Source organism: Pocillopora damicornis, chromosome 9 (assembly GCF_964200805.1).
Source record: "Pocillopora damicornis chromosome 9, jaPocDami1.2, whole genome shotgun sequence".
NCBI classification, from domain to species: domain Eukaryota; kingdom Metazoa; phylum Cnidaria; class Anthozoa; order Scleractinia; family Pocilloporidae; genus Pocillopora; species Pocillopora damicornis.
In genome coordinates this window covers 2049982-2077217 of record NC_142678.1, presented here as the reverse complement: position 1 = coordinate 2077217, position 27236 = coordinate 2049982, and the positions used below count along the sequence as shown (strand labels likewise).

The window sequence follows — 27236 nt, the reverse complement described above, 5'->3', positions numbered from 1 at the left end:
GACATCATCTGTACAAAAATAATTCGTCCACTATAAAAACAGAATGACTCAGCCTTTTTCTTAAAGGATCACGAGATAGAGAGCTCATTGAACTTCGGTGGTATTCTAAAGTTGAAAGTTTTTCCCTCCCTCAACTAATTACGTAAATCGAGCCTTGACTGCGAGGAATTCATTCGATTGTGAGAGGAACATTAGTCGAACACTTGATCGCTAGAGGCGAATAGAGACGTTTGAAAAAGCAACTTTGAGAAACTTTAGTGATTTACTCCATCTTTCCTCAGTGTTGAAAGAATCATGGCAGTTGGAAAGAAATACCTCGATGGCACAACATTTGTTCAACTTGCTATGGCGTTGTCTCTGATGAGACCTGAGCTTCAAGGATTTGTTGGTCAGAACACAACTCCGCCGATGCCTGTGAACATGGGATACCCACAGAATTTAACTGGTGTAGTCCCGTACAATCATGTTCCCAGCACTACTAACTTCAACTTCAACTTGGCACCTAAAGAAAGTAATGTTCAACACCCTCTAAATGAGTTTCTGGATTGGCACACAAGTGGTAACAATCAGTTTGACACAGATGCAGTTGCCATGCTTTTCAACGGGGAAACCCATACCGCCCCAAGAGAAACGAGAGCTTCGTTTAGTACGGAGTTAGAGAGCGGTTATAGCTCCGATGGCGGTCGTTCGCCTTCAGCTATTTCCTCTGTTGGTGGCTCACCACAACACGAAGCTAGTTATACAAACACACAGGCCCCTGAAGCAGATTACTTCGGTGCCGCTGGCTTCACTCCGACCGAAGAAGACCTTCTGAAGTCCATCGACTTTCAACTCGAGGATTATATCGATCTCGACGCCATCTACGAGGAACCACCTCAGAAAAAAGCAGCGTTTTTGCCGGAAGAACTACCCTACCCAAAGATTAAAACCGAACCGTTGCCGAGCCCTGATGATTCTTACAGAAAGTTCCCCAACTCTCCGCAAGAGTTTCACTCGCCCTCCGATCCCAACCGAAAGAATCCCTTTGAAGAAACCTTCAACTTTGAGGAACAGTTCTTCAACGCTGACCCGTTCTCTATTGATTTTGCGCCAACAGAAGAAGAACTGCAAGAAGTGGGACCTAACACAGACCCTGTGTTTGACCTGGACTCGTTTGCAGTCAATCTAGATGATCTTCCTCTCGACATATTCGACCCAAAACCAACGGGGCAACAAGCGATCGAAAATAAACATGATAGCCTGCTTCCCCTCGGTCAAGAACCGGTGCCAATATTTTCAGAGGCCACCGCAACGAGAAATGATAGCGGATTTCCTTCAACTGGTACGTTTTTCCTCAGTAATATTAAGTTACCAGCTAAAGTGCTTTTTCACACGTATAATATTCACATGCACCGCATTATCTCACGAGCGCAAGTTCTTTAAAGTTCCACAGAATTCCGTTTTCGGTTTTGTGACTGTTTATTTGAATAACAAATTTCTTTTACTCGAGCTACCATAATTGATTATCTTGGTTTGTTCTTGATGGGAGTTTCTAAATATTTGTTTATTTCCTTGGAAACAGTTGCTTTTTTCTTTGTTAAATATTAATTTTGGGCCAAATTTCGTGATTTGCATCCAGTTGATTTAATCAGCAAATCGATGTAAAAAAACGACCAATATTGTGCTCTCAGTTTCCTTTAAGCTGTCGCTCACGCCTCACCGCTTTATCTTCCCGTACGTCATATGCGACTATTGTATTGAAAATTCGAGCAATTGCTACGTCCTCTTTCGAAAAGGAAATTCAGTGTTGAGTTAAATCTTTGCAGGGGCCTTTGAGTTGGGGTGTGGCCTTAAAGATTTTTACATTGGGTCAAGAAATGTTAATAGTGGTAGATATCACTGTTATATTAGTATTTTAACAAGTTGCTTTTATCTTTTCAGAATCCTTGCTTCCTCAAGCTACCAGAGACTGGCAGAGTCACTCTTTCCCACTCTTACCCGGTGCAAACATCAAACAAGAGAAACCTGAGATTGTAAGTGTTCCAAGTGTGCCAGCAAGCACATCTACCAGGTTTACGCCTTCAACTGCTCCCAAGGATTTCAATGGGGCACGCCCAGCTATAGCTGCAGCTGGGGCATCACACTTTCCAGCATCAGAAGATGAAATAGTTGACATGAGTATTAATGAATTTGGCAGCTTTTTGGAAACACTTTCAGAACCTGATGCGCAGAAGGCCAGAGACATACGTAGAAGAGGAAAGAACAAGGTTGCTGCACGCTTGTGTCGCAAAAGAAAGATTGATGTTGTCAGTGACATAGAAGATGATATTCAAAGTCTGAGAAAGAAAAAGGAGGATATTATCAAGCAAAGGCAAAAACTCTTGGCTGAAAATGCCTTTTACAAGAAGAAAGTCGATGAACTACAGGATCACCTGTTTCAAAGTTTAAGAGATGAAAGTGGCCGTCCTCTTTCATCAAAAGAATATACCATCTTCCAAGGTGCTAATGGTAGCATCTATGTAGGAAAAAATATAGACAGTGAATCAAAGAAGAAACAAAACGGCCACAGTAGTAAATAAGTACCAGTTAGAGTTTTGTTAGGTAAGATTTGTGAATATAGTATCAGGCCTTGTGGGTCACAGAATTGAAGATGCAGATTTGAAAACATCTTCTGAAGAGACAATGTGAACATTGAGGAAAGTTACTCAAAGTTTAGCATTGCAGTAAGTTGCACATTAGTGGAATTGAAAGTAGCCTGTGTTTTGTGATGCCTCAACTCTGTAGCCAGGTGGTATTTTATTCAAGAATGCAAAGAAGTTTAGGTCTGTTGGTACACATGAGAATGTAGAGTGGGTATGGGTAAGCTATCAGAATACTTTTTCCATGAAATGGCAGTTTTGAACTTAGAGAAAGATAGTGTCCTACTGGTGTTTGAAAAATAACAAACTCAGTCACCAGAAAAGTTTCACTAATTATTTGGAAGTAACATGTTCAAATGTAGAGTGTTGTAAGAGGTGATGAAAATTTATTTATTTGGTTAATAGACATTTTCAAGTTTCATTTTGTTTAGTTCATTACAGTCACTTTCAGAGAATTAACACAAAAAGTCCCACATTATAGTACTTTTCCAAGTTAGGTCACTTTAAAATGTTTCAGTTTTTCAAATACTTCTAAAAGATTAGGAAAAAAAACTTACGTTGTTCGTTAATTTTTAATTATTTACCCAACAAACATATTCCTGTGAATTTTTTCAGTAGGAATTTATTTTTATGTGAGATCTGTCTTATGTTAAGAACAACAAGTATCCAATTTAATTGGCAGAAGTGTTGTTTTGGGTAAAAATTTTCATTTTTTTTTTTTTTTTTTCATACAGGTTGAGTAATGTAAATATTGTAAATATTATGTTAAAAATTTTCTCAGACATTCTTTTATAACTTCAAAGTTCCACATTAACCCTTTAACTCCCAGAAGTGATTAACATAAAACTTCTCCCTTCAATATCCATACATTCTTCAGCAAACAGGCGATGAGAATATTCAAACTTATCAGGTAGAAGCTGCTATCTTGATCTAGCACCAAGTTCTCTTAACTAATTTAAAAGGAAATGTGTGGCAGCTACAAAGGAGAATTGACAATCAGATCTTGGGAGTTAAAGGGTTAGTATAAATGAAATAAAAGTGTAATTTTATAAGTACTTTTACGTACCTTTCCACTGATACTAGAGGAAAAAAAAAAAGGCTAGACAAATAATTAATAAAACAAATTTGAAACAGGACAGAATGTGTTTTTTATTTTTTGGCTGCAGGATGGGAGATGTGATCATGATTGTACGAGATGATAGTTCTTTTTCAGTGATTCTTTTCCCTATTTCAATCCCCAAGAGTCTCTAGCTTCAAATCACTATCAGCTTGGTATGCCACTCATAACTATGACAACAACACGTCTTCAGAGCCGTCTCTCCCTCCCAGATAACTGTGTCCCATCAGTTCAAAGAAACCAGTAACAAGTAAGACACAGACACCTGAAAAGTGGGTGGAACATCACAAAATACCTCCTTTTCTCTCACTTGCACAACAGAGACGCTTGTCATAATGAATAAAAAAACCAGGCTTCAATACTATATTTAGCAAATAATAATTTATTATTTATCACGTAACAGGAGGAAATAAAGTGTTTTCTCTACTGAAATACATCCCTCACCATCAGTGAGATTGTTTTATATTACCCTGTGAATCTACACATAACGTAAGTTAGAAAATGTTTTGGCCAAGTTATTTGTAGTGGTGATGGGCTGTGAGGAGTTCAATTTGGTTCTTAATCAAAACTAGAACAAAATTCTTACATGTGATTGGTTCTCACCGGCCTCATTTGAGCACCATTAGGGTAGAGTATGCATTGTGCTTGTAATTGAACAATGTATGGATCATGCCTATGTAACTGGACAGTCTGCATCACATGTGCACACTGTTGTTTTTTTGGTGAATATACATAATCAGTAGCTAGTTTGTTTCTTACATTTTGTCATAGTTTGATTAAATGGTTACAGAACTTTGTGTTGTCCAATTCTGTCTGCAATTATACTTGTAAATTAATAGACCAGACTGCCTCTTTGAGGTCAATCGATTTTGTTAAACACTTGTATGATTACAGACCCACTTCAACTCCTCTCACTCCTATTAATTAGTACTCATACAGCCTGGTTACCCAAATCAGAGGACTGTGAAGCAGGACTCTGATTGTATAATTGCATGTATGAATGCAGCATAAATTTCAATGGTGATGACTAATCATGACTGGGAATTTTGTCCTAGTTTTGATTAATGGGGTAGAAGAATGGTCATGTTATAACTAAAAAGAAAGCAATGTGTGGAAAGATTGTATAACTTTCATTTGATTCTTTGCATCATGCAATTAGATAAAAAAAATCCAAAGCGCTTGAAGGGTGAATGCTGATGTATAAAATACCTTACAGGTGATGAAACTTATACCTTAAAACCAACAAAACCAAATACCCAGCTTTAAGCTTGAGTATCAATATCATACATGATATTACAATTTCAATAAGTTCTGAGTAATTAAATATATTTTTTTCTTAGTGGCCTAACAGTGGCATAACATTATGGGCAATTTTTTATCCACTCTCAAATTTTGATGAGCCATCGAAAGACACATTGTACAAGTTTTCCTCTGGTGGAAAAACTTGTAGCAAATTTTCTTGTCATGAGCCAAAAGTTATTGCCATTTTTTAAAAATTATTAAATGGATACAAGTAGATCAGTCACTTCTGATAACAGAACGTTTTGAGACATAAACTTGTTAAGAAACAGAAACAAAGATTGCAACAGGGTATCCCACTGTATCTTCCAGTCAATATGCACCTGTGGTTGGCTAACTTTGCAGGCCACACAGTAGATTAGAGTTACTGGTAAAACATATCTTTGCTGTAAAAATCTCTCCTTATCTATTGCCGATTGCTCCTGACTTTCTGCCAAAGGTAAAAGTTAAAATCTATTTGTTCTCCTTAGAGTTGTGTGTTAACATACACCTTCCAGCAACTGAAAACAATTTTGATTTCATTTGAATCTGTTTGGTGTGACTAGAGATCATTTCCCAAATCAGTCAGACACAAAGAAGAGTCAGAAAGATCTTGCTGTCCTCATCTTCTTGTCTGCGCTGTAATCATCAATTTTCCCCAAGTGTGACACATTTGGGCCATAATTTGAAGGGGTTAAATCTGGTTTGAAACATACAACATAGACCTTACTCTTGGTTAGTATAAGGTACATGGATATATGGCCCCTTGTGACTGGCTGTCATATCTACACACTGAATGGCCCTACTAGGTACATGTTTTGTAACAATGCTTTTCTCTCTTCTCCTCAGTGCATTAGGCATCATAAATGCAACTACTTTCCTATCATTTGTTGCCCAAGAAATATTCAACTGGAACAATGGACATATGAATTAATGTGCCTTGAGATGTGGAATCCATCTCAACAAATGATGTCTCCATGATTTTCTCAATTGTTAGTTAGCATGATAATGTCCACCAGGTTTCCACCAGCAATGTTTATCGAAAAACTCCCAATACTGAAACAATATTGCAAAACATCTAAAAATAGTTCTATCAACTGCTCCATGATCACTCCAGTGTTGCTCCATAAATATAGTGTGGGCAAAATTATGTTTAAATCCTGAATTGTCTCTCTCCACCTCAACCAATCTTGACTATTCCTTTCTAAGGAAAGCAACTCTTTCCTAATATTCCTTCAGGTGAGGTTGCTTCATTTTGGCCAACAGTCATTCATATCCACTACATAAACAGCAAACTGCATTGGTTGTATCTTGCTATGAATTCATGGACTCGGCCTGGTAATTCCCTGGTTTTACTTTAAAATCAGTTGGTATGTATTGTCATCTTCTGGAAACATAAGGCAAATAATGAGATTATTTCTAAGACTGGTTCCAGAAAATAAAGAAAAAAAAAACAATGAAGAAATTCTGGTCAGAGCACAAGTGCAATTCTTTATTCTCAACCTAATGTGTTCAAGACATTACCTCTGACTAGTTGTACAATAAAATGTCCTTCATCCGCAAAATTCCTCACCATCTAAAACAGCAAATTAAAATATTTCAGTCCTTAAGGAGATATTTTTTAGGCTTGTCAACAGAGTGGAAAAAAGAAAAATATTCAGAGTCCCCTTGAAGAACTGAACCCCAGAACTTCAGATTCCAGATTCTGGCACTGAGCCAGAGAAGTTAAACAGTCAGGGAGCTAGGCCAGTACAAGGTTCAATCAATTAATCTTTATATTTATATACAAAGCTTGTAGCAAAAATGTATTTGACATGTCCACTTCTCAACAATGACTGGTTTAATGCACAAAATAGGTTTACAATGAAAGAAAGGGTGTGCAGAATAAAACTTAAACTGACTTCTTGATAAATGCAACATGTACTTCAGAACCTCCTTCTGTTTTACCAGGTAATATAAGACAATTTAGAAGGAGAATCTAGAAATCTGTTTGAAGGCTTTTTTCCTATGCACCCCTTAATTACAAGGGTTTACATTAAGTTTAACAGTTGGTTATTGTGTTGATTCTCACCTCATCGTCAACTAAAACATAAATTTCCGTTGGCTCTTGTCTATGGAAAAAAAAAAAATCAGTATTACTTAATCATGAGATGTGATAATTAACAACTGCTTATCACAGTGGAGGTGAATGGTGGTAGATATTTTAACCGGCACTGAGGGGAATAATTGTTTCCCTAAATATCACATATATACCCAAAAAATTTTGTCTTGTCAGCTGCTCAGATATGAATCAATAATACTTGCTATTCACTTCTGCACACTCCAATTAGCTCACACAAAAAAGTACTATTAACCAGTGTGGTACATACTAATCATAATTATCCAATATAACAAAAGCCACTACATGATCATCTGACTACATAAAATGCACAATTTTTCCAAGTTTCATTTCTACTAAATTACCTGAAGGTGTATATAGCGACAATCTGCTCAGCATTAAGGTTACATTTTAATGCCAGTTTCTTCCTTAATTCACTGAGGCTAAGAGCTTCAAGAAACATGGCATGGTATTCTTTCATTCCTGAGTTCTGCTGGGCTGATTCCAGGCAAATGTACATTGTTAAAAGCGGACGCACAGCCCTACAAAAATATCACCAAAAACAATGAAAAAAATATAATTCAATCTGAAGGAGAACTATGACCTGGACATCATGATCTGATTATTTAAACAAAGTTATGCTGTTTTTTAACAAAACTGTGTCCTAAACAATCCTAAATCTAGCTGAACCTTTTATCTGATGAAAAAGTTAATTTCTACACATACATTCAAACGACGGAGATAATACCCCATTATAATGGCTTCTTGTGCATACTTCTCCTTTCATAACATGATTTCCCATTAAACTAAGCCACAAAAAAATTTTGTTGATTTATATGCAAGGAAATCATCTCTCTCACCTTGCTTGAAGTGCATTATGTAAGCGTATACCATCAGCAGGCCCCATGATTTGAATCATATCTTGTTTGGTCAATCTAAGCAGATCACCTCCTGCAAAGGAAAAGCAAAGTGTTGAATTACAAGTAAAGAAGTAATCCCTGCTGGTAAGCTGCAACTAAAGAAATTTCCCTCAAGTAAATTTATCCTCCCTGCTGTCAAAACAAAATTATTCTCTAGCACATCCTTCTGGCAGCAGTTTCTCTGTGTTACTGACCTGTGTAGTTAGCAAACATGTTCAGGTAGTTTTGAAATCTGTTATTTTGCAACCAAACTCTTGTTTCATCCACAGAAGAATCCGATGTTAGTCCCTGAAAGATGCACAACAAATTAATCTCACTGATATTCAATACTATATGGTTTATCCTGGGGTTTCAAAATGTTTTGAAGTAGGTGTCAGACTTTGCAAAAGTAGGTGACTGTGAATAGTTCAGTAAGGGTCAAAAGGTAATTATTTTGACCAGAGTAAACAGCAACATGTTATCAAATGACTGGCAGAACTCCAGCGATCACTAGTTTGTTCTGAAATCCTTGTTTATTTAACTCTAACCCAAGCAATCTTCATTTGCAATGGCTCCTTTGAAAATTGTGATCAACAAAAGAAAAGAAGTATCTTTTCACCCTTTAACTCCCATGAGTGACCAAGACAGAATCTCTCCTTACAATATCAATACAATATCAACCAGATAAGTGATGAGAATGAAGAAAAATATCAATTTTAAAATAGTTAGTTGATCCAATAATAAATTCTCTGGACTAACATTATAAGAATTGTATGATTGACTGTAAAGAGAATTACATATTTGATCAGGGATTTAAGGGTTAACTGATTCTAACATTAATGTCTGGCTACAAATAAATTACTCAATTATACAGCAGAGTGCTGGAAATCACATCTCAGAGAGTTTCAAATTTCAAATGCTTTGCAACACCTCATTCTAGCAACAAGAGTACCATCCACACACACACACACACACACTTATCCCACGAGTCATAGAGTACCCTGCCAGTTCTGCCTTCCTATTATCAACTTCCTTGTTTTCATGATCATACCCAAACAATATGCGACACAATGAATAGAAATGATGTTACTTACCATTCCACATGTTGTGGAGGGTGAATTGGACAGCCCACTACTAGATGACGACATCTGCAGGGTCGGAGGTGGTGAAGACATTATTGATGAGGGTGACGACAGGGTCGTTGACATGACTTGGCCCCCTGAGGATGGAGAAGACATTGAACCAGCCACTGACCTACACAAGAAAACAATCATTACAGACAACTTCAGTTTAAATTCAACATATCAACATGTTAGTTGAATGCATCTTACAATCTACATGTAAAGGAAAAAATAATTATTGAGAGTAAAATTTACTTCATAGTTTGAACTTTGAAAACATCTGTTTTGAGTTAAAATTCTATTGAAAAGCTTTTTAAACCCACAGAAAGACTGTTCAGCAAGAGATGTGATTGAAGACCTCACTGGGTGGTCTTAGAGTTTAAAAGCAAGATTCAAAGGAATCGTTCATTACCCTGGAGACATCCAGCAAGAATTGTTGTCCTCTTCTATAATAAGCGGAAGCTGAAAACAAATGGATTAGCAATATCTTCAATAGGAAATGTTTGAAAATATTGAGAATAAATTCATCTCATAGGAATCACTAGTCTGAGAGCAGCGAGTCTATAAACTAATGGCTGAACTTCACGAAGGAAAAGATTACTTCAATCCTAGATTAACATTAAATCAATATACCACCACCATCATGGTTGCTTTTGATAACTTTTTAAAAAAATTACTGCTCTGACCAAACTTGATGTATCTGCACTTTTTATTACGCAAAGAGTGATTGTGAACTTTTTCACCTTTGAACAAGAGTAGAAACAGTGCTGTAAAAGCAGCTGCTTGGGTTAGTCAGTGGTGTCCAGCCAAAAGGCTTTATGCAGTTACTCATGCACAGAGTAATAATGTTGATGATTTTAAGCGAAGTATCTAATTTCTCCTTACAATATCGCCCTTGAACCAAACATTAGGTCATGAGAATAAAGAAAATGATCACAAACAAAAGCAGCTCCAGATTGTTACACAAATTCTCCTTATCAGCACCTTAGGAAATCTGTGAAAAACAGTATAGAGAATTTGTATACTCATGCTAAGGTGTAAAAGGTTAAATCTCAAACATCCTCTTCTAATGTTAGAATCTCCAGTGATACTAATGCAACAGACTTAGAAATAAATTAAAATCAATAATTTATTGGGCTTGACCTACTTCTGTTAGTTCTGTAAATGCATTTGTGGGTCTCAACTGTTCCTGGAAACAGTAATGGATAATTTAAAAACATTAGAAAAACTTTTTTACAAACTGAAGTGACAAGGGATGGTTAAGACTCAAGTGGCCAAAATTTGTTTACACCCACCAGATATCATTAATGCTCTTATTGCTCTTGTTACACTGTAATTTCCATGGTTCCGACCCCCCCCCCCCCTCCCCTCTCCCCTTGAGCAGAGAGAGGCTGGATGCTAAGAGAGCTTATGGGAGAGAGAAGAACTAGGAGAGGCTTATGAGAAACTCACTGACAGCCACAATGCAGACATTGCAGACTGGCTTCCAGCTTTAGAAAAATACCATACAACTGTACACAGTGGGTATTTCAACACATCATAATCAAAACAGAAACTAAAAGTAAGCCTACATGCCTTTCTTATTGGGTATATCTTGAAATTATAGGCTAGCTACAAAGAGTAGGGAAAGCCTTGGCATGCACAACTAATTTTTGAATTTGTTATAACTTCCTCCCCTGTTTCAACATTACCTGTTGTTAAAAAACTGTGGTCTAATTCTAGGCAACATTTTGTGAGGGGAAAGGGGAACTTTCAAGTAACTCATCAGAGATTAATTAGTACAAGATTCTGTTGAGTGGAGGGTTGTCAACCACCTATTAAGGGGGAGGGGGAGTGGGAGGGGGGAGGGGGGGCCCCACTACTTTTGCCACTTGTTTTACCTCACATGAAAACAAGATTCATAGCATAATCACAGCTGCATTTACTATCAGTTGATTATTATTATCACTGTCAATCTTACCAAATCTTCCTGATTTTTATGTTCCAGTTTCTGCATTTCCAATTTATGTTTTCTATCTGCACCTTTAGACTGAACATAAGGATCACAAACAGTTTACAATGAGGAAACAAAATGGAAACAAATTTTATCTCTGCTATAGAGATTATGACCAGTCCATCAAAGGATTTTCTCAAATTCAACACAGAAACTTGGCAGGCTGGCAGTACAGAAATCTGAATCTTTCTGAAGGTTTTTGAATTAGATTCTAATAGTAGGCATAACAGAAGACTCATGGAAATCTGACAAAGTACTTGAGACTCACTTTGAACACCTTGACCTGACAGCCTACACTGTGGATGGGAAGAGCATCAGTCAATGAATTGGGAGAAAATGAGTCAACTTGTAATCTAAATGGAACACCACTTTCTCCACCTGTAAAAAAAACAGTGACTTCTGTTTACGGCAAAGTGTGCTAGAGAAATGCTTTTCTTTTAAAATAATCTCAACCAGGTCAATTACAAAGAAAAAAATTATTTAAAAACTACAATAATTTCTCACTGCTAAGAGAAAAATTGTCATGGTTTTTTTAAAGCTACACTCACCACTCTTTCCCTTGGTAAACTCTGAGCTGACACAGTTGATCTGAACAAAAAAAGAGAGAAAAAAGTGTCTTTTCTTTTTTTTTGAGTAAGATGCAATGGTGCTATACTTAGTGCATTGCCAGGAGGAAGAACATGTAGAAGACAAAAGTTGTCAGAAACAAGCTACAAATAACTGCTTACAATGACATAAACTCCTGCTCCCTTGCTTGGATCCCACTCAAATTCGTAACAATTAAACAGGTTTCCTTTGCTTCTGATGTTTGAAACACCACTTGACATGGGAACATCTAAAATGGTTAAAAAACAATAACAAAAGCAGAACAGTATAAATTGTATAAATTTAATACTATTCAAAATGAAAAAAGACAAATAGAAATCATTAATTGATTAGCAAAGAAAAGTTAAAAATAAAAACCTATTTCCAACATTCTGTCAGCTGGTCGGTTGTTTTTCCATTCTTCATATTTTTCAGATTCTTGGACTTGAAGTTTTCTTTCATAAAAGCACAGTTTTATTGTGCTCTGTCAAATAAAAAGAAACAAAATTACCCCCATATGTTGTTACATTTTCAAACACTTACTCTAGTAACTTCATAATTTTCAGCTGCTTCCTAAACAAGTTAAAACCATCCCTTGATTAGAAAAGAAAACACTGCCTCAAACATTTTCACTACCTAAAATCTGAAAATGTTATTGCTGGAGTTAAACAGATTTCTACGACTTTCCAGAACCTGTAGTCTTTTTCCAGGACTTTCCATTCCCAGAAAATTTCAAAATGTACCTGGACCTGTAAAAACCCTGATAGAAAACTTCAGTAAGAAATATGTCCTTACTTTTAAATGTTTGCCTTCAAATTTAGCAGCCTCTAATGGTAGGCACATCATTTCCAACAAATATGCCTGCCCTGAAAACAAAACCAAGAGGATTAAAAATCTGAGCATCCTAGCCAAGCTTTTTAATTCAGTTATGATTCCATTTTGATTGAGAACTGGAAAAGTGATTTCTACATGTCACTACACAATCTCATTCGTGGGAAAAGTCTTTGTCAGTAATTATTTTCAGTTTACTAATAAAACCTGAAGAATCATAATTACAGGTAATTTAGTGTTAACAACTGGGTTGAAAACGTAAATTAGCCACCGTAAAGGGTAAAAAAGCTGACGTTTCGAGTGTTAGCCCTTCACTATTGCTCTGACGAAGGGCTAACGCTCAAAACGTCAGCTTTTTTACCCTTTACGGTGGCTAATTTACGTTTTCAACCCAGTTATTAACACTAAATTACCTGCTATACTCTCTCACCGACACAGCACCACAGTTTCTTTAGAAACTCACCCCTTTATTCATGAATCATAATTACAGTCAACTATCGGTCAGTAATTTTTCTCTTTGGACCCTTCAGGGTGATGAGAACCTAATTTCTCCAATTAATATCACCTCTTAATTATGCTATGGTCATAAGAATAAAGAAAATGATCATTAACTAGAGAAGCTCTTGATTGTTAAATAAATTCTCCTTGTTGGTTTCTTTAGAAATAAATAGAGAACAGTGTGGAGAATATACATACTGATGCTAGAGTTAAGAGTTAAGAGGGTTAGGTACCTTGATTAAGATAAGTTAGGGAGTCTTCTTCAAGTCTCCTTGTAGGAGAAGTTGCAGCTTTCAAAATGTACCTGAACCTGTAACTCAGACTGTTGACAAAAGGTAAAAATAACAAACACCTAAATGATAGAACAATGTATTTACAGTACCACAAGCTACAGGCAACATTACTAACTTCATTCCTTTCCATAAGGAAAATCAAATCTACCCAGTAACTAAGAAAAATAATTTTCATAACTCAAGTTTAATGCAGACCTGAAAAATCAGTGTTCGATTTTTAAGCATATGAGGTGAGCTGTAATTGCAGAAATTGCAGAACGGAAGTCTGCAGATTTAGGCTTTGGCAGATTTTACCCTTTAACCTCTAAGAGTGACTAGCATCTAGATTCTCCTTACAATATCATCCCTGAATAAAACAGTAATGTCATCAGAATGAAGAAAATGATCACCAACTGAAGAAGCTCTTGATTAGTTGACAAATTCTCCTTGTCGGCACATCAGGAAATGTATAGAGAACAGTATGGAGAATACACGAGCTGATGTGCCTCCAAGATACTAGTTAGGTGTTACTACCAAATGAGTAATCCAAGCCACATGTGGGAGTGCCCTGAATTTTAAAGAGTTCATCTCTTCCGTAAAGAAATCTGATCAAAATTTTTTAATGAAATAAATTTTATTTGACTCATGGATTAAAAATTAGGCTAAGGAACAATTCTCATTGGCAGGTTGAACTGAAATGCAAGCAATTGCAGAAAAGAGGCTTGAAAAAATCAGTACCAAACTTCCTTTCTACAATCTATCAATCTGCAAAATGAAACTGACAATGGAATAAACATCTTTTTTAATTGAAAGTCTTAGGGATATACAAGGAAATTTTTACATCATCATCTTCCTAACAAAACATCTGTTTATTTCATTTTAGAACCATTTAGTAGTCAATTTAGCTGGAGCAGTACACACCAGAATCAATTACTCCAGAAAGTCACAAGGTTAATCAGTGTTTTCCCTTATTCTGGGCATGACAGGTACAGTGTAAAAGAAATTTTTAAACCAGTAGAGCAATCCTATTAACCTGTTTGAATTTCCAAGAATTTTTATTAGTTGTTCAGTTTGGTAGTTAAAAAGGGTGCTTCAGGCTGCAAATGTAACCAGTTACATGTAAAGCCTGAAAAGGAGAACACTGTTACAAATGAAGATGTGAAGATGCTTGGTACTTACCTATTAACCTCTAAGCTTTCAGCAGATGACATTGGTGAAGACTGCGTTGGAGGTGACAGGCCACAAGCCATAAGAGTTTCCTGCTTTGTTTGGAGGGCAGGGTCTAAAGAATTCACCCCATTGGTTACTCTAGGACAACACAAAAATTGAAAAATTCAACTAAAAGTAATAGAAGACGCGGCTAACACCAAGAACATGCAACAGTTTCACCAGAGTGATATTCCAGGCTCCAAGAGGGTTACCAGAAGGATTGACAAGTTCTTTTCCTTGCTTGTTAAGTTTCCCTCTCTGCCATTTTAGTTAACTCTTTCACCCTTAAGAGTGATTGTCCTCTATTTTCTCTTTACAATTTCACCCTTGAATCAAATGAAAAGGTTATGAGAAAAGAGGAAATGATCACCAATTTAAGAAGCTTATAATTGTCAAACAAATTCTCTTTGTGGATACCAAAGGAAATGTAAAGGGAGAAGTATTGAGAATATGGATGCTGGTTTAAGGAAATAAAGGGTGAAGTATTCTTTCCACACCCCCGTTTGTTGATGCTGACAGGTGGCTGGAAGTAAGCTGTGGCTTAGTTGCCATGGTGACCTCAATTTCAAAGCTTTGAGGACAATTCACAAACTTAGACAAGTTAATTTTCATTTTATATAATAAGTACCTGCAACATGAGGTCTATCAATTAACCTAACATAAACATAACATGAGGTCTATCAATTTACCTAACATTGATAATGACAACAACATTGACGATGACAACTTGATGTTATCAACTTATTTGATAATATTAAACTACCCTGAAATACTCTCCCACTGATGCAGCACCACAGTTTCTTAATGACTCACTTACTCTGTCACTGCGGAAGAAACAGAGCCAATGGTGTCCATGTTTAGGTGACTTCCTGGTGGCTCATCCTTGAAAATTGGCAAGTTGAGGACATCACTTTGAACAAAGAAAAAATGACATCAATTATTTGATGTCAACAATTATTAGTTGATCCAAAACCAAATTCTCCAACCTACCATCATAAGCATTGTATGACAGACAGTAAGGAGAATTATCAATGAGATCTTGCCAATGAAAGGGGTAAAATTTTATGAGTATCCTACATTCTTTGAAGGTCAGCAATGGAATTGAAACCATTCATGAGGCTGGGAATGTAATTTTTTTTTAAAAATCAATTGCTACAGGGAAAAAACTAAGATTTACTTTATCACAAATTCAAGCTATTTTGTAGATTTAAGATTTTCTCATGGCTCTCGCCCGTTTTTTTATCATGATACATGTAAGAGAGTAACATGTAATTCTGTTACATGCAAAGTTACATGAAAATAAATTCCATCCGCGCTTTTTTTTCGACACGATCTAGCCACAGAACGTTTTACAATCGGATGGAAAAATCTAAGCTCACATTCCTTATCGAAAAAAGATTAAGGCACTTTTTATAGAGAGCTCTGAGGGCAAAAAATTAAAACATTACGTGTCAGTGAGTTGATCATTTTTCAAGTTATGTTCCATTTGATCAGAAGGTACACAGCAAGCATTCTCAGTTATTATTTGAAATTTTTGTTATTCGCACCTCATGTTGTATGCGCCATCCGCCACATACTCGTTGCCAAGACCAGTCAGATTCAGTAATTCTGAAGCGAGTCCACCGTCCAAACCGCCATCCATGTCGTCTATTCGCCAGCTTGTATTACTAGCCATCTTGCGGCGAGTTTTATTGCATTCACCCTCACGAGTGCATCAGTTTGAGATCATCGATGCTATCTGACCCATTCACATATGAGTGGACAGGATATGTTGGTGACAAATTGGATAAGAACGCTGAAAGTTTTGCAGAATGACAGATCAACACGATTGAGAGCAACTTGCACATGTTCGTCTCAATTGTGGGGACTGGTACGAGACTAACCTCGTTTTGATATTCACGCCAAATAAACATAGGCATGCATAGCGTGCTACAGCGTGCTACAGATATTTGAAGACATCCTAAGAATTTTACTCCTCTAGAAATGAAGGCGTGCTGGTTAAGGTTCAAATACGGCGCAAAATTTTTCCCCACTTTGCTTTAAATCCATATATTTCCAACAATTAGCATCGTTATTTTTCCTCCCTCTCATGTTTCCTTTAGCAAATGGCACATGCGCAAGTAGACAGTAGCTATAGCTATTAATAGCTCAAGTCTGAATATATCAGACAAATTATTCACAACCAGACGGTAATTTATGATTTATTATGTCTAAACACTTGTCTTCAGAACCACCATATGGAGAATCATATGCATATCAACACAGATCTGTTGTTAGTAACACAACAAACCGAAGAGGGCTCTGTCTCGCTAACTCAAAGTAACACCAGATTTTCTTCTTAGGATGTTCTTTATCGTTCATGCATTCCTGTTTGCTCTCACTTGGTGCCTCCCTGCCTGGGGAAAACTTCAGGCAAACTGTTCGTCCGGCATGAATGTTTCAAATTCCCTGAATGCAGTGACAGAGATCAGAAAACACTTCGTCAGAAAAAAGGCAGCTAATTAGTGATCGTATAAAAGGACCTCTTGTTGCCGCGTTTAGATCACCCCTCTTGAAAGCACTAGACAGAAGTGCCGTAAAGTGGGTCTATGAATTGTAACTTCTTCGGTTATATTAATTAAATCTATAAACCAGAGTAGCATCAAACCATGTATGTTGACTTCATTACCAAAATATTCCGCTTCAGCGATCCGAAGCTGTTCTCGAAATTTCCAATATTGGTGACCCTTATTAATTTAGGTCCGCTTTGCAGCTATTCCTGCGGCCGTTTTCTGCTTGCGCAGTCAGTTATGCAGATATAAGAGTCCCCTCTTTCGAGATTTACGATGAAAACTTATGCTGAATCGTTAGTCATGCGACCCGCACGTTGAACCAATTTGTTTCTGACTGCGTAGGGATATAAGTAACTATTTGGTAAGATCAATAATCCCTCCACTATTGTCTGAAGTCCAGAAGTTAGACAGTATCTTTCCTTATATCAGGCTTATTTTATCCTTCATGGTGCTTTCGTAGTTGAAGACGTTTTGCGAAGTGGGGACTTTTGCTCGACAACCTCTAATTTTGAATCATTTTCCAAAGGATACCATCTCAGTAATCTGAAAACGTAAAAAGTAGATTTTCATTCTGATACATAGATCTTTCTCTTAAATGTTTTCACATTTGTGGCTCATTTGGTCAGAATAGCGCTCTGCTAATAACCGTAGAGAAGCGGGTCTCTGTCAACTGAATTAAGCCTTGCAGAATTTTTTTACTGCAGTGTCTTAAAATGCAGTCAACCACTTGAGATTAATTCGTCATGTCCCAGCTTGATAGTGGTGGGAAATATAAGGCAAGGATCTTTCTAAATTCACCATTATGTATAGAAATTTAATGAACTACGTGAGCGAATGTCCCACTTGAATTTGAAACACAAATTATGTCTCCAGTAGGCAGTCCAGCTTGATTCAGAGACCAGCACGCGAGCAATACCAGTAGAGTAGCACACTATCCCCACATTTAAATAGGAAATTGCAAACTGTAATCTTCTCTCTTAGGTTTCTTGCATGTTTTTCTGTACCACGCCGATGGATCATCCTTCCTTGGTCCGCTAAACATTTCAGAACCTTCAACAGTTTGGAACACTCTGAACATTTGTCCCACCGGTTTGACTAATAATGTAACCACAGGGAAGAAGTTGTTATCCGTGGTTGGAAAAGGCAGTGGGCTTTCCTTCACAGTGCAAATAGCCGAAGGTGCATCAGAAATTGCGCTTGATCAACCACACACAGTAAATGTCCAGGGAGATGAGGTGAGCGTGTTCCAGTTCATTCCGCCCCAAGGTATCTCTGATAAACAACTGGACGTTACTGCCACGTCAAAGTCAAACCTTGCTGCTTACTTAAAGGTATCATATGCGAAGATGTCCAGGAAAACTTAGAAGTTGTGGATTACAAAAAGGAATCTCTTCGACTTTCCTTTGCCACAAAAGGACAGATAACTTTATCCAGAGCTTCCATTCCCTCTTTAACTGATTCCACCTCTAGATGGTTCATTGGAATTGGTTTGAAGAACGTGTCAGGTGACGTCAAATTTAGTGAGTCAAAAAATGTCACTTTAAAGCTGACAAGGCCGTTTGATTATAACTATGCCACACCGGTTTCTGCCCTATTTCTCGCATCACTTCTGGGTGGTATAGTAGTGTCTATCATGGTGCATTTTCTTTTTAAAGAGTCCCTCTCTGAGATAAGGTTTGATGGCGTAACTGTAATGGCCAACACGAATGGTGCGATGGGTATACAACTCCAGTCCCTTCCACCAGGTGGTCAAACTAACCTAAAAATTTCATGTTGTGACCTGTGGGAGGTAATCAGATATCACTGGTTTTCCGTTGGTCCAAAGAACTATTCCTACATTACAGCTATTGTAGGTAATGTGCTTATGGTGGGTGCTTTTCAGTTCGTGTTTGCAAACCGGTATACGATGATCCAGGAAGGGGACAGAGATAATTGTTATTACAACGACTTTTGTTATAGAGTTGCAAATCGTAATATTCCGTTTCACTTGATGATAAGTAACTTAACATATATAGTCCACGGTCTAATCTTAGCTGTGTGGGTACTGATACTGGAAACCAAGCTAAACGTACGGTTCAAAAGCATTGCGGCCAGCTGCACAGGCACTGGAGCCGCCGTGGAATGGGGATCCGAGGTACCAAACCATGTTCTGTTATGTCCTGAAACTAACTTTCATCTTTTGAAATAAAATGGAATTCTGAATTTAAAATGGAAGCATGGGGCAAGTACGGGTGGTGATGGACGATGGGTTGTTAAACTCTTCAATAGTTGCCAAAGGAAGCTTAATATATAGAAAGTTTTGAAAAACCGGTTCTCGTGTGAGATATTCACAAGGTGCGTATCATTGTTTATCAAACCTGTCACAAGCATAATAATCACGAGAGAGATTATAACTAGACGAGAGTTAAACGTACATTGTAAATAACTTGCTTTTCAAACTCGCATCTGGATATTCTTAAAAACTTATTGAGCCAAGTACTGTTAATCATCTATTTAATTGGTAATAACCTCAGCTAACAGTATAACCAGCTAGCATTTGCAAACTAAGTAATCTTTATCGGCATTATTACATTGACCAATATTGGCCACCAATAGAAAGTAAGATATAATCGTCCTAGAAGTTATAGTCTCTGTTATAGTACTAGGATACAAGTTTATTATAGTATTGTGCCAGTAAAACGGTACTTTCGCATTTACTGATCATGAATTTAAGAAAAAGTATAATAATAAACAGTGCGTTGGATTGCGTACTTGTGCAGAAGCAAGAAAAGGGTCAGTGATGAATAACACATCTACTAAATGATCGCTAGCCGAGAACTATTAGTACCCAAGTGTCAAATTGATCCGGGATGGTCGCTTTATGACTGGCTCAGAAAAAGTCCGCCACCCCATTAACAACCAATCCGATGCAAAACTAAAACCCAGTCGAGACTTGGTCGCCCGCGTTTTCTCGCGCTGGAAACTGTTTGCTTGTTATTACTCCGGGCATTTTTTGACTTAGGTAATATTTTGCTGTGTTTTCTTTGGCTGTTGAGATTGCAAATCTGCGTTTTGGTTCAAATGCGCTCTAAGATGAGCCTCCACGCAAGAAATAAAGATGTATTCGCGCTATTTCTTTCATATAAATTCGGAATTGTGCAGTTGCCAAGTGTCTAAAATTGAATACTTGTGTCTAAAATCGGACATTAGTGCCCTAAATTAGACTCTAATGTCGAACTCTGATGTTTAAAATCGGACACTAGTGTCTAGACTTGAACACTAGTGCCTAAAATCGGTCACTAATGTCTAAAGTCGGCCACTAGTGTCTAAATTCGGACACTAGTGTCCAAAATCGGATATTGCTGTGTAAAATCAGACATTAGTGTCAAAAAATTGGACGATAGTGTCCTAAATTGCACATATGTTTTTGTACGGAGGTGCGTACTGAAGTTTAGGTTATGGTGAAAATGCAGCGCGAAATTTTTCCCAACTCATTGTATTTTTCAACTGTTTTCTGACTATCGTAAAACGTGTTTGTTTGAATTAAGAATGTCTTTTTGAGTGGCCCTGAATTGTCCAAAAGGACCGCCTATGGATGGAAGAAAGAGTTCGAGACTATTCAGTTACAGCTGGGTTACTCTTTGGAAACTCAAATTGCAGCAAAGTAAATAAGTTCATTTGCTCTTGTACATGGATGAGTTAACATATGGTTTCTGGAGCATACGTTTCCCTTACGATCCTGTTGGTGCTGAATTTATACTCTAAAAATTCTTCCAAGCACGATTAACTAGAGTAAAACTCGCAAATTTGGTATCCCATTACTTATAAGCTTGCGATATTTTCTTGAATCAGAGCTTGTACTTTTGGCTTCCCCCGAGGCTAAATAGGACTTGTCTAACTTTGGATGGATTTAGCCACAACAAAAAGCACGAGCAGCTTGACCCTGAATTTTTCATCAAAGAAATTATTTTTAAAAAGATGGCAATTTAATATCTATTATAACTAGGCTTTTGTCTTTCCAATGTGTCATGTTGAGAATCATTAGGCCATAAAGACACAGGTCTCTTGTTTGCACGTAGCACAGCCAACAAGATGAGGCGCTGTCTTAATAAAGCAACACAAGCCTTGCTTTTTAGGATGTTTTCAATCCTTTTACATTCATTCCTACTCCTGCTCGCTTTGTGCCCCTCGGCCTGTGGACTTCTTCACGCAAATTGTTCGTCCGGCATGAACGTTTCAAATGTCCAGAATGGTGTGATAGAGATCAATGGCACAATATCCACCGACAGCTATCTGCAGCTATCTGGTGTTTTGAAGCTGGACAAACTCGGGAGCTTTTTACGCATGAAAGCTAAAAGGAATGACAAGAACGAAGGTGAGGGCATAACCAGTTTGATAGAGTGGTCTTACCTTCTTTTAGGAGAGCGAAGTTTTGATGACTTTTGGTTTTAATGAAGATACAAAATCTCTCTTTCTGTATTGATTTAATTCCTTGATGATTCTTTTGCAATCCGAAAGTGTTTTTGAAATTTCCGAGAGTGGTAACTATTATTAATTATGGACTTTGGAGCTTCTCCTGATGCCATTCACTGTTTGCATAGATCAGGGTTCCTTCTTTCCAGATCAGACTTATGATTAAAATTTTCACTGCATTCTTCGTGGTGGTCGCTTCTCTCGAAGGATTTTTAATTCCGAAAACTAGGGCTAAATCTGAGCATTATTGTTGTGGCATTCCACCAATAAACAAAATGCCAACTTTAAACTTCTAGCAATTTCATGATAGACTGTCCTTGTAAGAGTAAAAGTGAAACTAGCATTCCTACAAGAAACTTGAAACACATCAGCCTAGCTCTTGCCGTTCTCATACCTAGTTTTGTTTGACTAATTCGCTTCTGACTGCGCAACATATTTCATATGTCTATTGTTTGTCCAGCCTGTACACCCGTATTGCGAATCCAAAAATATTTCAGTTTATAATAGTCAGAGTGATCATGCAGTAGCTACTAGGAAAGGTCTCGTTTCGCTCAATTTGTTCCTTTTATTCCTAGTCTGGGCGCTTAGGATTAGTCACGGCAGGTTAAAGTAGAAAGTAGAAATTAAGTCTCCAAATCTGAGCCATGTTTCCAAAAGATACTTTTAAATTAAAAGGGTATAGAGAAATAAGAGTAGATATTTGCTCTGATATGTGGAACTTGGTGTGATTTATGAAAATAAAAACATTTGTACTGATAATAGTGCCTAGAAGGAGAAGCCTTAACATTTTCAGACTTCCTTTCCTACAATGATCTAAGATGCAGTTATCCTGTGAAGATACATTCGTCATTTGCTGGTTTGATTTATTGGGAGAATATCGGTCTGTGACCTTCCCTAACATTCGCTACAAAGTAGAGAGATTTGGATAAATGTGTGAGCTAAATGTCTCGCTTGAATTAAAAAATAGAACAAAGTGCCTCCAGTAAAAAGCCCAGCTCAATTCAGTGACCAGCGGGTAAGCGAACTATTAGTAGGCTCCTATGAAATCTTATTATCCTCTGTTTTGATAGATGTTGATGTATTCGTGTGCTATATTATTCCTTTTATTTTTATGTTTCTTGCACGTGTCCTTGTACCAGCAAGGTGACTCGTCTCTACTTGGTCATGTGGACCTCTCAAAGCCAACACCAGTTTGGAACACTTTAAGCATTTGTCCCACCGGTTTGACCAATAATAAAACCACGGGGAAGAAGTTAGTATCAGTGTTGGGAAAAGGCATTGAGCTTTCTTTCACAGTGCAAATAGCCGAAGGTGCATCAGGAATTGCGCTTGATCAACCACACACAGTTAATGTCCAGGGAAATGAGGTGAGCGTGTTTCAGTTCATTCCACCTCAAGATATCTCTGATAAACAGCTGGACATCACTGCCACGTCTCAATCAACAGTTGCTGCTTATTTGAAGGTATCCCGGAACTGTGAAGAAGTCGCTCTCCAGAAAGACCTAGAGAGCATAGATTACAAGAAGGGATCTCTTCGACTTTCCTTTGCAACAAAAGGACGGATAACTTTATCCAGCGTTTCCATTCCCCCTTTAACCGATTCCGCGACCAGATGGTTCATTGGAATTGGTCTGAAGAACTCATCAGGTGGCGTCAAACTTAGTGAGTCAAAAAATGTCACTTTGCAGCTGACAAGATCGTTCGATTATAGTTATGCCACGTCTATTTGTGTCCTATTTTTTGTATCACGTCTGGTTGGCATAGGAGTGCATATCTTTGCGTATTTTCTCTTAAAAGAGTCTCTCACCCAGGTAAAACCTGATAATCAGGTTAATAATAACGCTTATTTAGTTTGTAAAATGTGGGAGATAATCAGACATCGCGGGTTTTCCTTCGATCTAAAGAGCTATCCCCACATGACATGTATTGCGGGTGCTGCGCTTATGGCAATTGCTTATATTTTCGTGCATGATAGGTGGGATACGATGATTCAGGAAGGGAACAGAGATAAATGTTACTACAACGACTTTTGTCATAGAGTTGTAAATTATGATATTCCGTTTAACTTGATGATAAGTAACTTGACATACATAGTCCATGGCCTAATCCTAGTTGGGTGGGTACTGATACCGGAAACCAAGGTGAATCCTTGTTGCAAAAGTGCCAAAACCGCCGAGAAGTATACAGCAATAAAAGAGAGGTACTCTTTTTCTATCGCGTATGCGTTAGCCTGGGCATTGGTTTTCCAGGGATTGTTTTCCACACTTTACCACCTCTGTCCAAGCGTGTTTACATTTCCGTTCGATTCGGCCTTCATGATTATCATAGCTGGTTTAATTGTAGTGTTGTTGTATAATGGCATCGAGCAGAATCGTTTTCAAAATAGGAACTACCCAGTTGACGCTTCTTACTTCTTCATTATGCCTCTTTTTGTTTTAAACTACTTTACTGCGCTACTTTACTCGAATTATGGGCTCTACGCATTCCTGATCACTTGATGGCTTGTGATGTTTTTTTGGACTTTTGGTAAACTTCAAATGCACCAAGAGTTTCGTATTGAAAGTTTGAACGCATTTTTATTCGTTTTGGGTGGCCTGTTAATATCTTTTGTAATTTTCATGTTGGTTTTCTCGGTTGGCGATCTGGCTCAAGCGCCTCTGTATGCATGGATTGTCTGTAGCGTCGTCGCAGTCCTAGCTAAAGTTAGACATAGCGAGAAGTTTTCCAAACGCAAATCTCGAGAACTTCATGGCAAGGACACTTTCCAAGTTTCCTTTATCTGTCTCGCCTCTATCATTTCGGTAGCAGCTGTTTTGGTTTTCATGTTGCTACCCACCACAAACAAAACATTGTCGCCAGAAAATTCTCGTGGCAAAAACAAAGAATGTGTCACTTTAGGATTTTTCGACCGGCATAACCTGTGGCATTTTTTGTCTTCCCTTGCTCTCCTTATGGGTGCGTTTTTTGTCATGTTTATAAGTTTTGAACCTGAGCAATGCCCGCAGGCTAAAACGCGAGGGAATTATGAGCCAGGAGCCAGTATTAACTTAGCAGGCATTGTAAAAAACTTGAAACGATATGTACTGTATTTCCGTTCTTATATGAAGCGATGATTTTTTCATGGAACGTTCGTGAAGGTATTTGTAAACTTTTTAGATTTTTATCCTAAAAATTTTTAGAATTAGAGACAATTTTTTACATGTTAGAATTTGCCATCGTCGCACGTACTTTGTATTAACCAAGTCAATTTATTTAAAGCGACATCCTTGATCAAGACAGCGCAAAGAGCCATTTAAGAAACGAAAAAAAAAATCGCAATCGAGAAGTGTCGTAGTTTTTTTTAAAGCAAACCTTTTCTGAAATATTGGCCACCAATAGAAAGTGAAACATATTCATCTTAGAAGTTCTAATCTACATTATACATGTAATACCAGGATACAAGTTAATGGTTGTATTATGTCAGTTTAACGATACTTTCGTTTTAAATAAAGTTTAGAAGACGCACAATAAAAGATTCTGCCCTTAGTTTGTGTCGTGAACAGGATTGGCGCGTTGCGAGATATTTCTTCGGAAAAATATCTAGAGGTAGGAACAAAACCCGGTAACATTTCACAACGATTTCAGAGTTTACAGATTTGGTAGCGTTTCGTCGAATGGTTAATTGCAATGCCACACGCGCTATTGTTTTTGGAGGCGGAGCTTAGAATGCATTAATTGGGGATTCTACGAGCTCTTAAAAGAGCTCGCGATCAACGCGTTGCATTTTTTGCACGAAGCACGTTTTCAATATCACAGAACTTTAACTTTTCTCGGGCGTTTTTGCGGCACACCTACAGTGGCAGGTGATGATGTATATGTAAATTATAGCTCAATGGGGCAATAATATGACTGGGTTACGCGTTGTCAGTGGTTACGCAAAAACAAACCTGTCAATTTTAACCATGTTTATAAGAACATGTTACGGAAAGTTCTTTCCACGGGTTAAAACGACGTAATGATGCCTATGATTTATTTTGTTTCGTGTACATGATTAACGCGTTACGAGATATTTCTTCGGAAAAATATCTTGAAGTTGGAGACAAAATCCAGTAATATTTCACAACGATTTCAGAGGTTACAAAATTATTATGTGGTGTTTAATTTTGAATGGTTAAGTGCGATGCCACACGCGCTATTGTTCGTGGAGGCGGAGCTTAGAATACATTAATGTACTCGCAAAAGTTTTGAAATAAGTCAGTTCAGTTCTCATGGGGTTCACCTGAGGCAAAAACGAGAGAGAGATCAGAAGTCGTTTCAGAAATTCTGGCACAGCCATAACTTCTAACCGTCAAAACCACACCAAAGTTTGTGTAAAGCTTCATTGGAAGCTTAACTGTCATAACCATATGCTAAAACAGAGATCAGGGTATTAGTTCAAGAGAAATCCAGCCTTGATGTGAATCAAAAGCGACTTCCTGTACTCACTGGTGACTAAAATGGCCAAATTTCAAATAAAAATAGCCAGGGATTAAAGAACATACAAAAAGGCGAGACTGGAAAAATTTTTTATTGGTTCTTGTTCTTTAAAAGCCATATGCGAAAACTAAGAAATGTTGCGAAGTTTACACGAAAACTTAAAAAACGCAAACCCTCTTCGACATTTTCAGATCAATTCCTCTTTTGTTTTAAGCCCGCTTCACTAATCAACTTTCAAATTTACCGCCGGCGGCGCAGTCAAGGTCCCGGATATGTCTTTGCTTTGTGGGCGATGCTGGAATAAACAGTGTGTGGGATTGGTTATTCGTGGAGAAGGGAACAGAGAGTGAGTCAACGTATCTGGTATTTGATTGGTAGAGCTTTTTCCACCTTAGTGTCGAAAGTACTCCGAGATCTTGCCATAGCTCTGTTTTTATTCGCTTTATGATTGGCTCACAAAAACTACAACAGACGTTTTTCTGACTCCTGGTAGCTTTGATGGTTTATTGGGCTTTTAATAAGTTAAATATCCACAAACGAATATGCCAAAATGCATGTAATGTGTTTTTATTCATTTTGGGTGGCCTGGTAGTTCCCTTGGGGCTCTTTCTGTGTTTTTTGTTCACCGAACTGTCACAGATGTTTCTGTATACCTGCATCATTTGTAGCATCATTGTTGTCCTCGCTGAGCTTAGGCCCTGGAGAAAGCTGTGCTGTTGCTGTGAATGCGAGCGCAATTGCCCTACGGCCACGAAATTTACCAAGGGCTCTTCATCTTCTTCTCTTTTATCGTTTTGGTGGGAGCTTTTGGCGTTTTCATATCGCTACCCACAAACACAAATCGTTGACGTCAGAAAACTCCCGTGACCAAAACGAAGAATGTGCTTTTCTGGAATTTTTCGATTGGCACGATCTTTGGCATTTTTTGTCCTCCTTTGCTATCCTAGTGGCCACAATTGTTGTCATGTCGTTTAGTTCTGAACCCGTGCAAAAGTCGTAGGCTTCAGAATACGTAATGCAAGGGAGAGCAGTGTAAAACTCTATATAATAAAGAAGTTTTTAATTGCACGTCAAAATTGATCTGGGATTGCTTTTATTTGCTTTGCTTCGGTCAGTGAATGGTGTAGAAAACGCACACTATCCTCCGCGACCAATCAGATGTAAAACAAAAATAAATCGTGACCTGGTCCTCCGCGATCTTTCGCGCTAGTGGTAGTTTGCTTGAATAATTTGTGTTTTCATCGGCTGTTGATAATGT

General features: G+C 37.7%; 3 protein-coding genes and 1 pseudogene across 4 annotated transcripts; 3 read left to right on the top strand and 1 right to left on the bottom strand.

The window, feature by feature from the left end:
• The first annotated feature begins 62 nt into the window (after positions 1-62).
• Positions 63-3754, top strand: LOC113687044 (uncharacterized). Its single transcript, XM_027204747.2, has 2 exons — positions 63-1321; positions 1921-3754. The coding sequence occupies exons 1-2, from the start codon at positions 295-297 to the stop codon at positions 2556-2558; spliced, it is 1665 nt and encodes a 554-aa protein (XP_027060548.2). The 5' UTR covers positions 63-294; the 3' UTR covers positions 2559-3754.
• A 347-nt stretch (positions 3755-4101) lies between these two features.
• Positions 4102-16388, bottom strand: LOC113687052 (transcription factor CP2). Of its 2 annotated transcripts, none has more exons than XM_089181966.1 (19): positions 16067-16388; positions 15337-15429; positions 14490-14618; positions 13272-13360; positions 12505-12575; positions 12088-12193; positions 11853-11959; positions 11673-11712; positions 11393-11502; positions 11092-11160; positions 10279-10320; positions 9544-9593; positions 9105-9264; positions 8226-8319; positions 7972-8062; positions 7477-7653; positions 7085-7124; positions 6538-6589; positions 4102-6400 (listed from the first exon to the last, which is right to left on the bottom strand). In XM_089181966.1, the coding sequence occupies exons 1-19, from the start codon at positions 16192-16194 to the stop codon at positions 6366-6368; spliced, it is 1683 nt and encodes a 560-aa protein (XP_089038092.1). In that variant the 5' UTR covers positions 16195-16388; the 3' UTR covers positions 4102-6365. The 2 variants fall into 2 exon arrangements, with proteins under 2 accessions (XP_089038092.1, XP_089038093.1); XM_089181967.1 differs by having other exon boundaries at positions 4102-6397; positions 16067-16387.
• Positions 16389-17814: 1426 nt separating this feature from the next.
• LOC149039603 (uncharacterized) lies at positions 17815-19347 on the top strand (annotated as a pseudogene).
• A 1881-nt stretch (positions 19348-21228) lies between these two features.
• On the top strand, positions 21229-24021 carry LOC149039602 (uncharacterized). The gene is made up of 2 exons (XM_089183150.1): positions 21229-21425; positions 22637-24021. The coding sequence occupies exons 1-2, from the start codon at positions 21278-21280 to the stop codon at positions 24019-24021; spliced, it is 1533 nt and encodes a 510-aa protein (XP_089039276.1). The 5' UTR covers positions 21229-21277.
• Positions 24022-27236: the final 3215 nt, after the last annotated feature.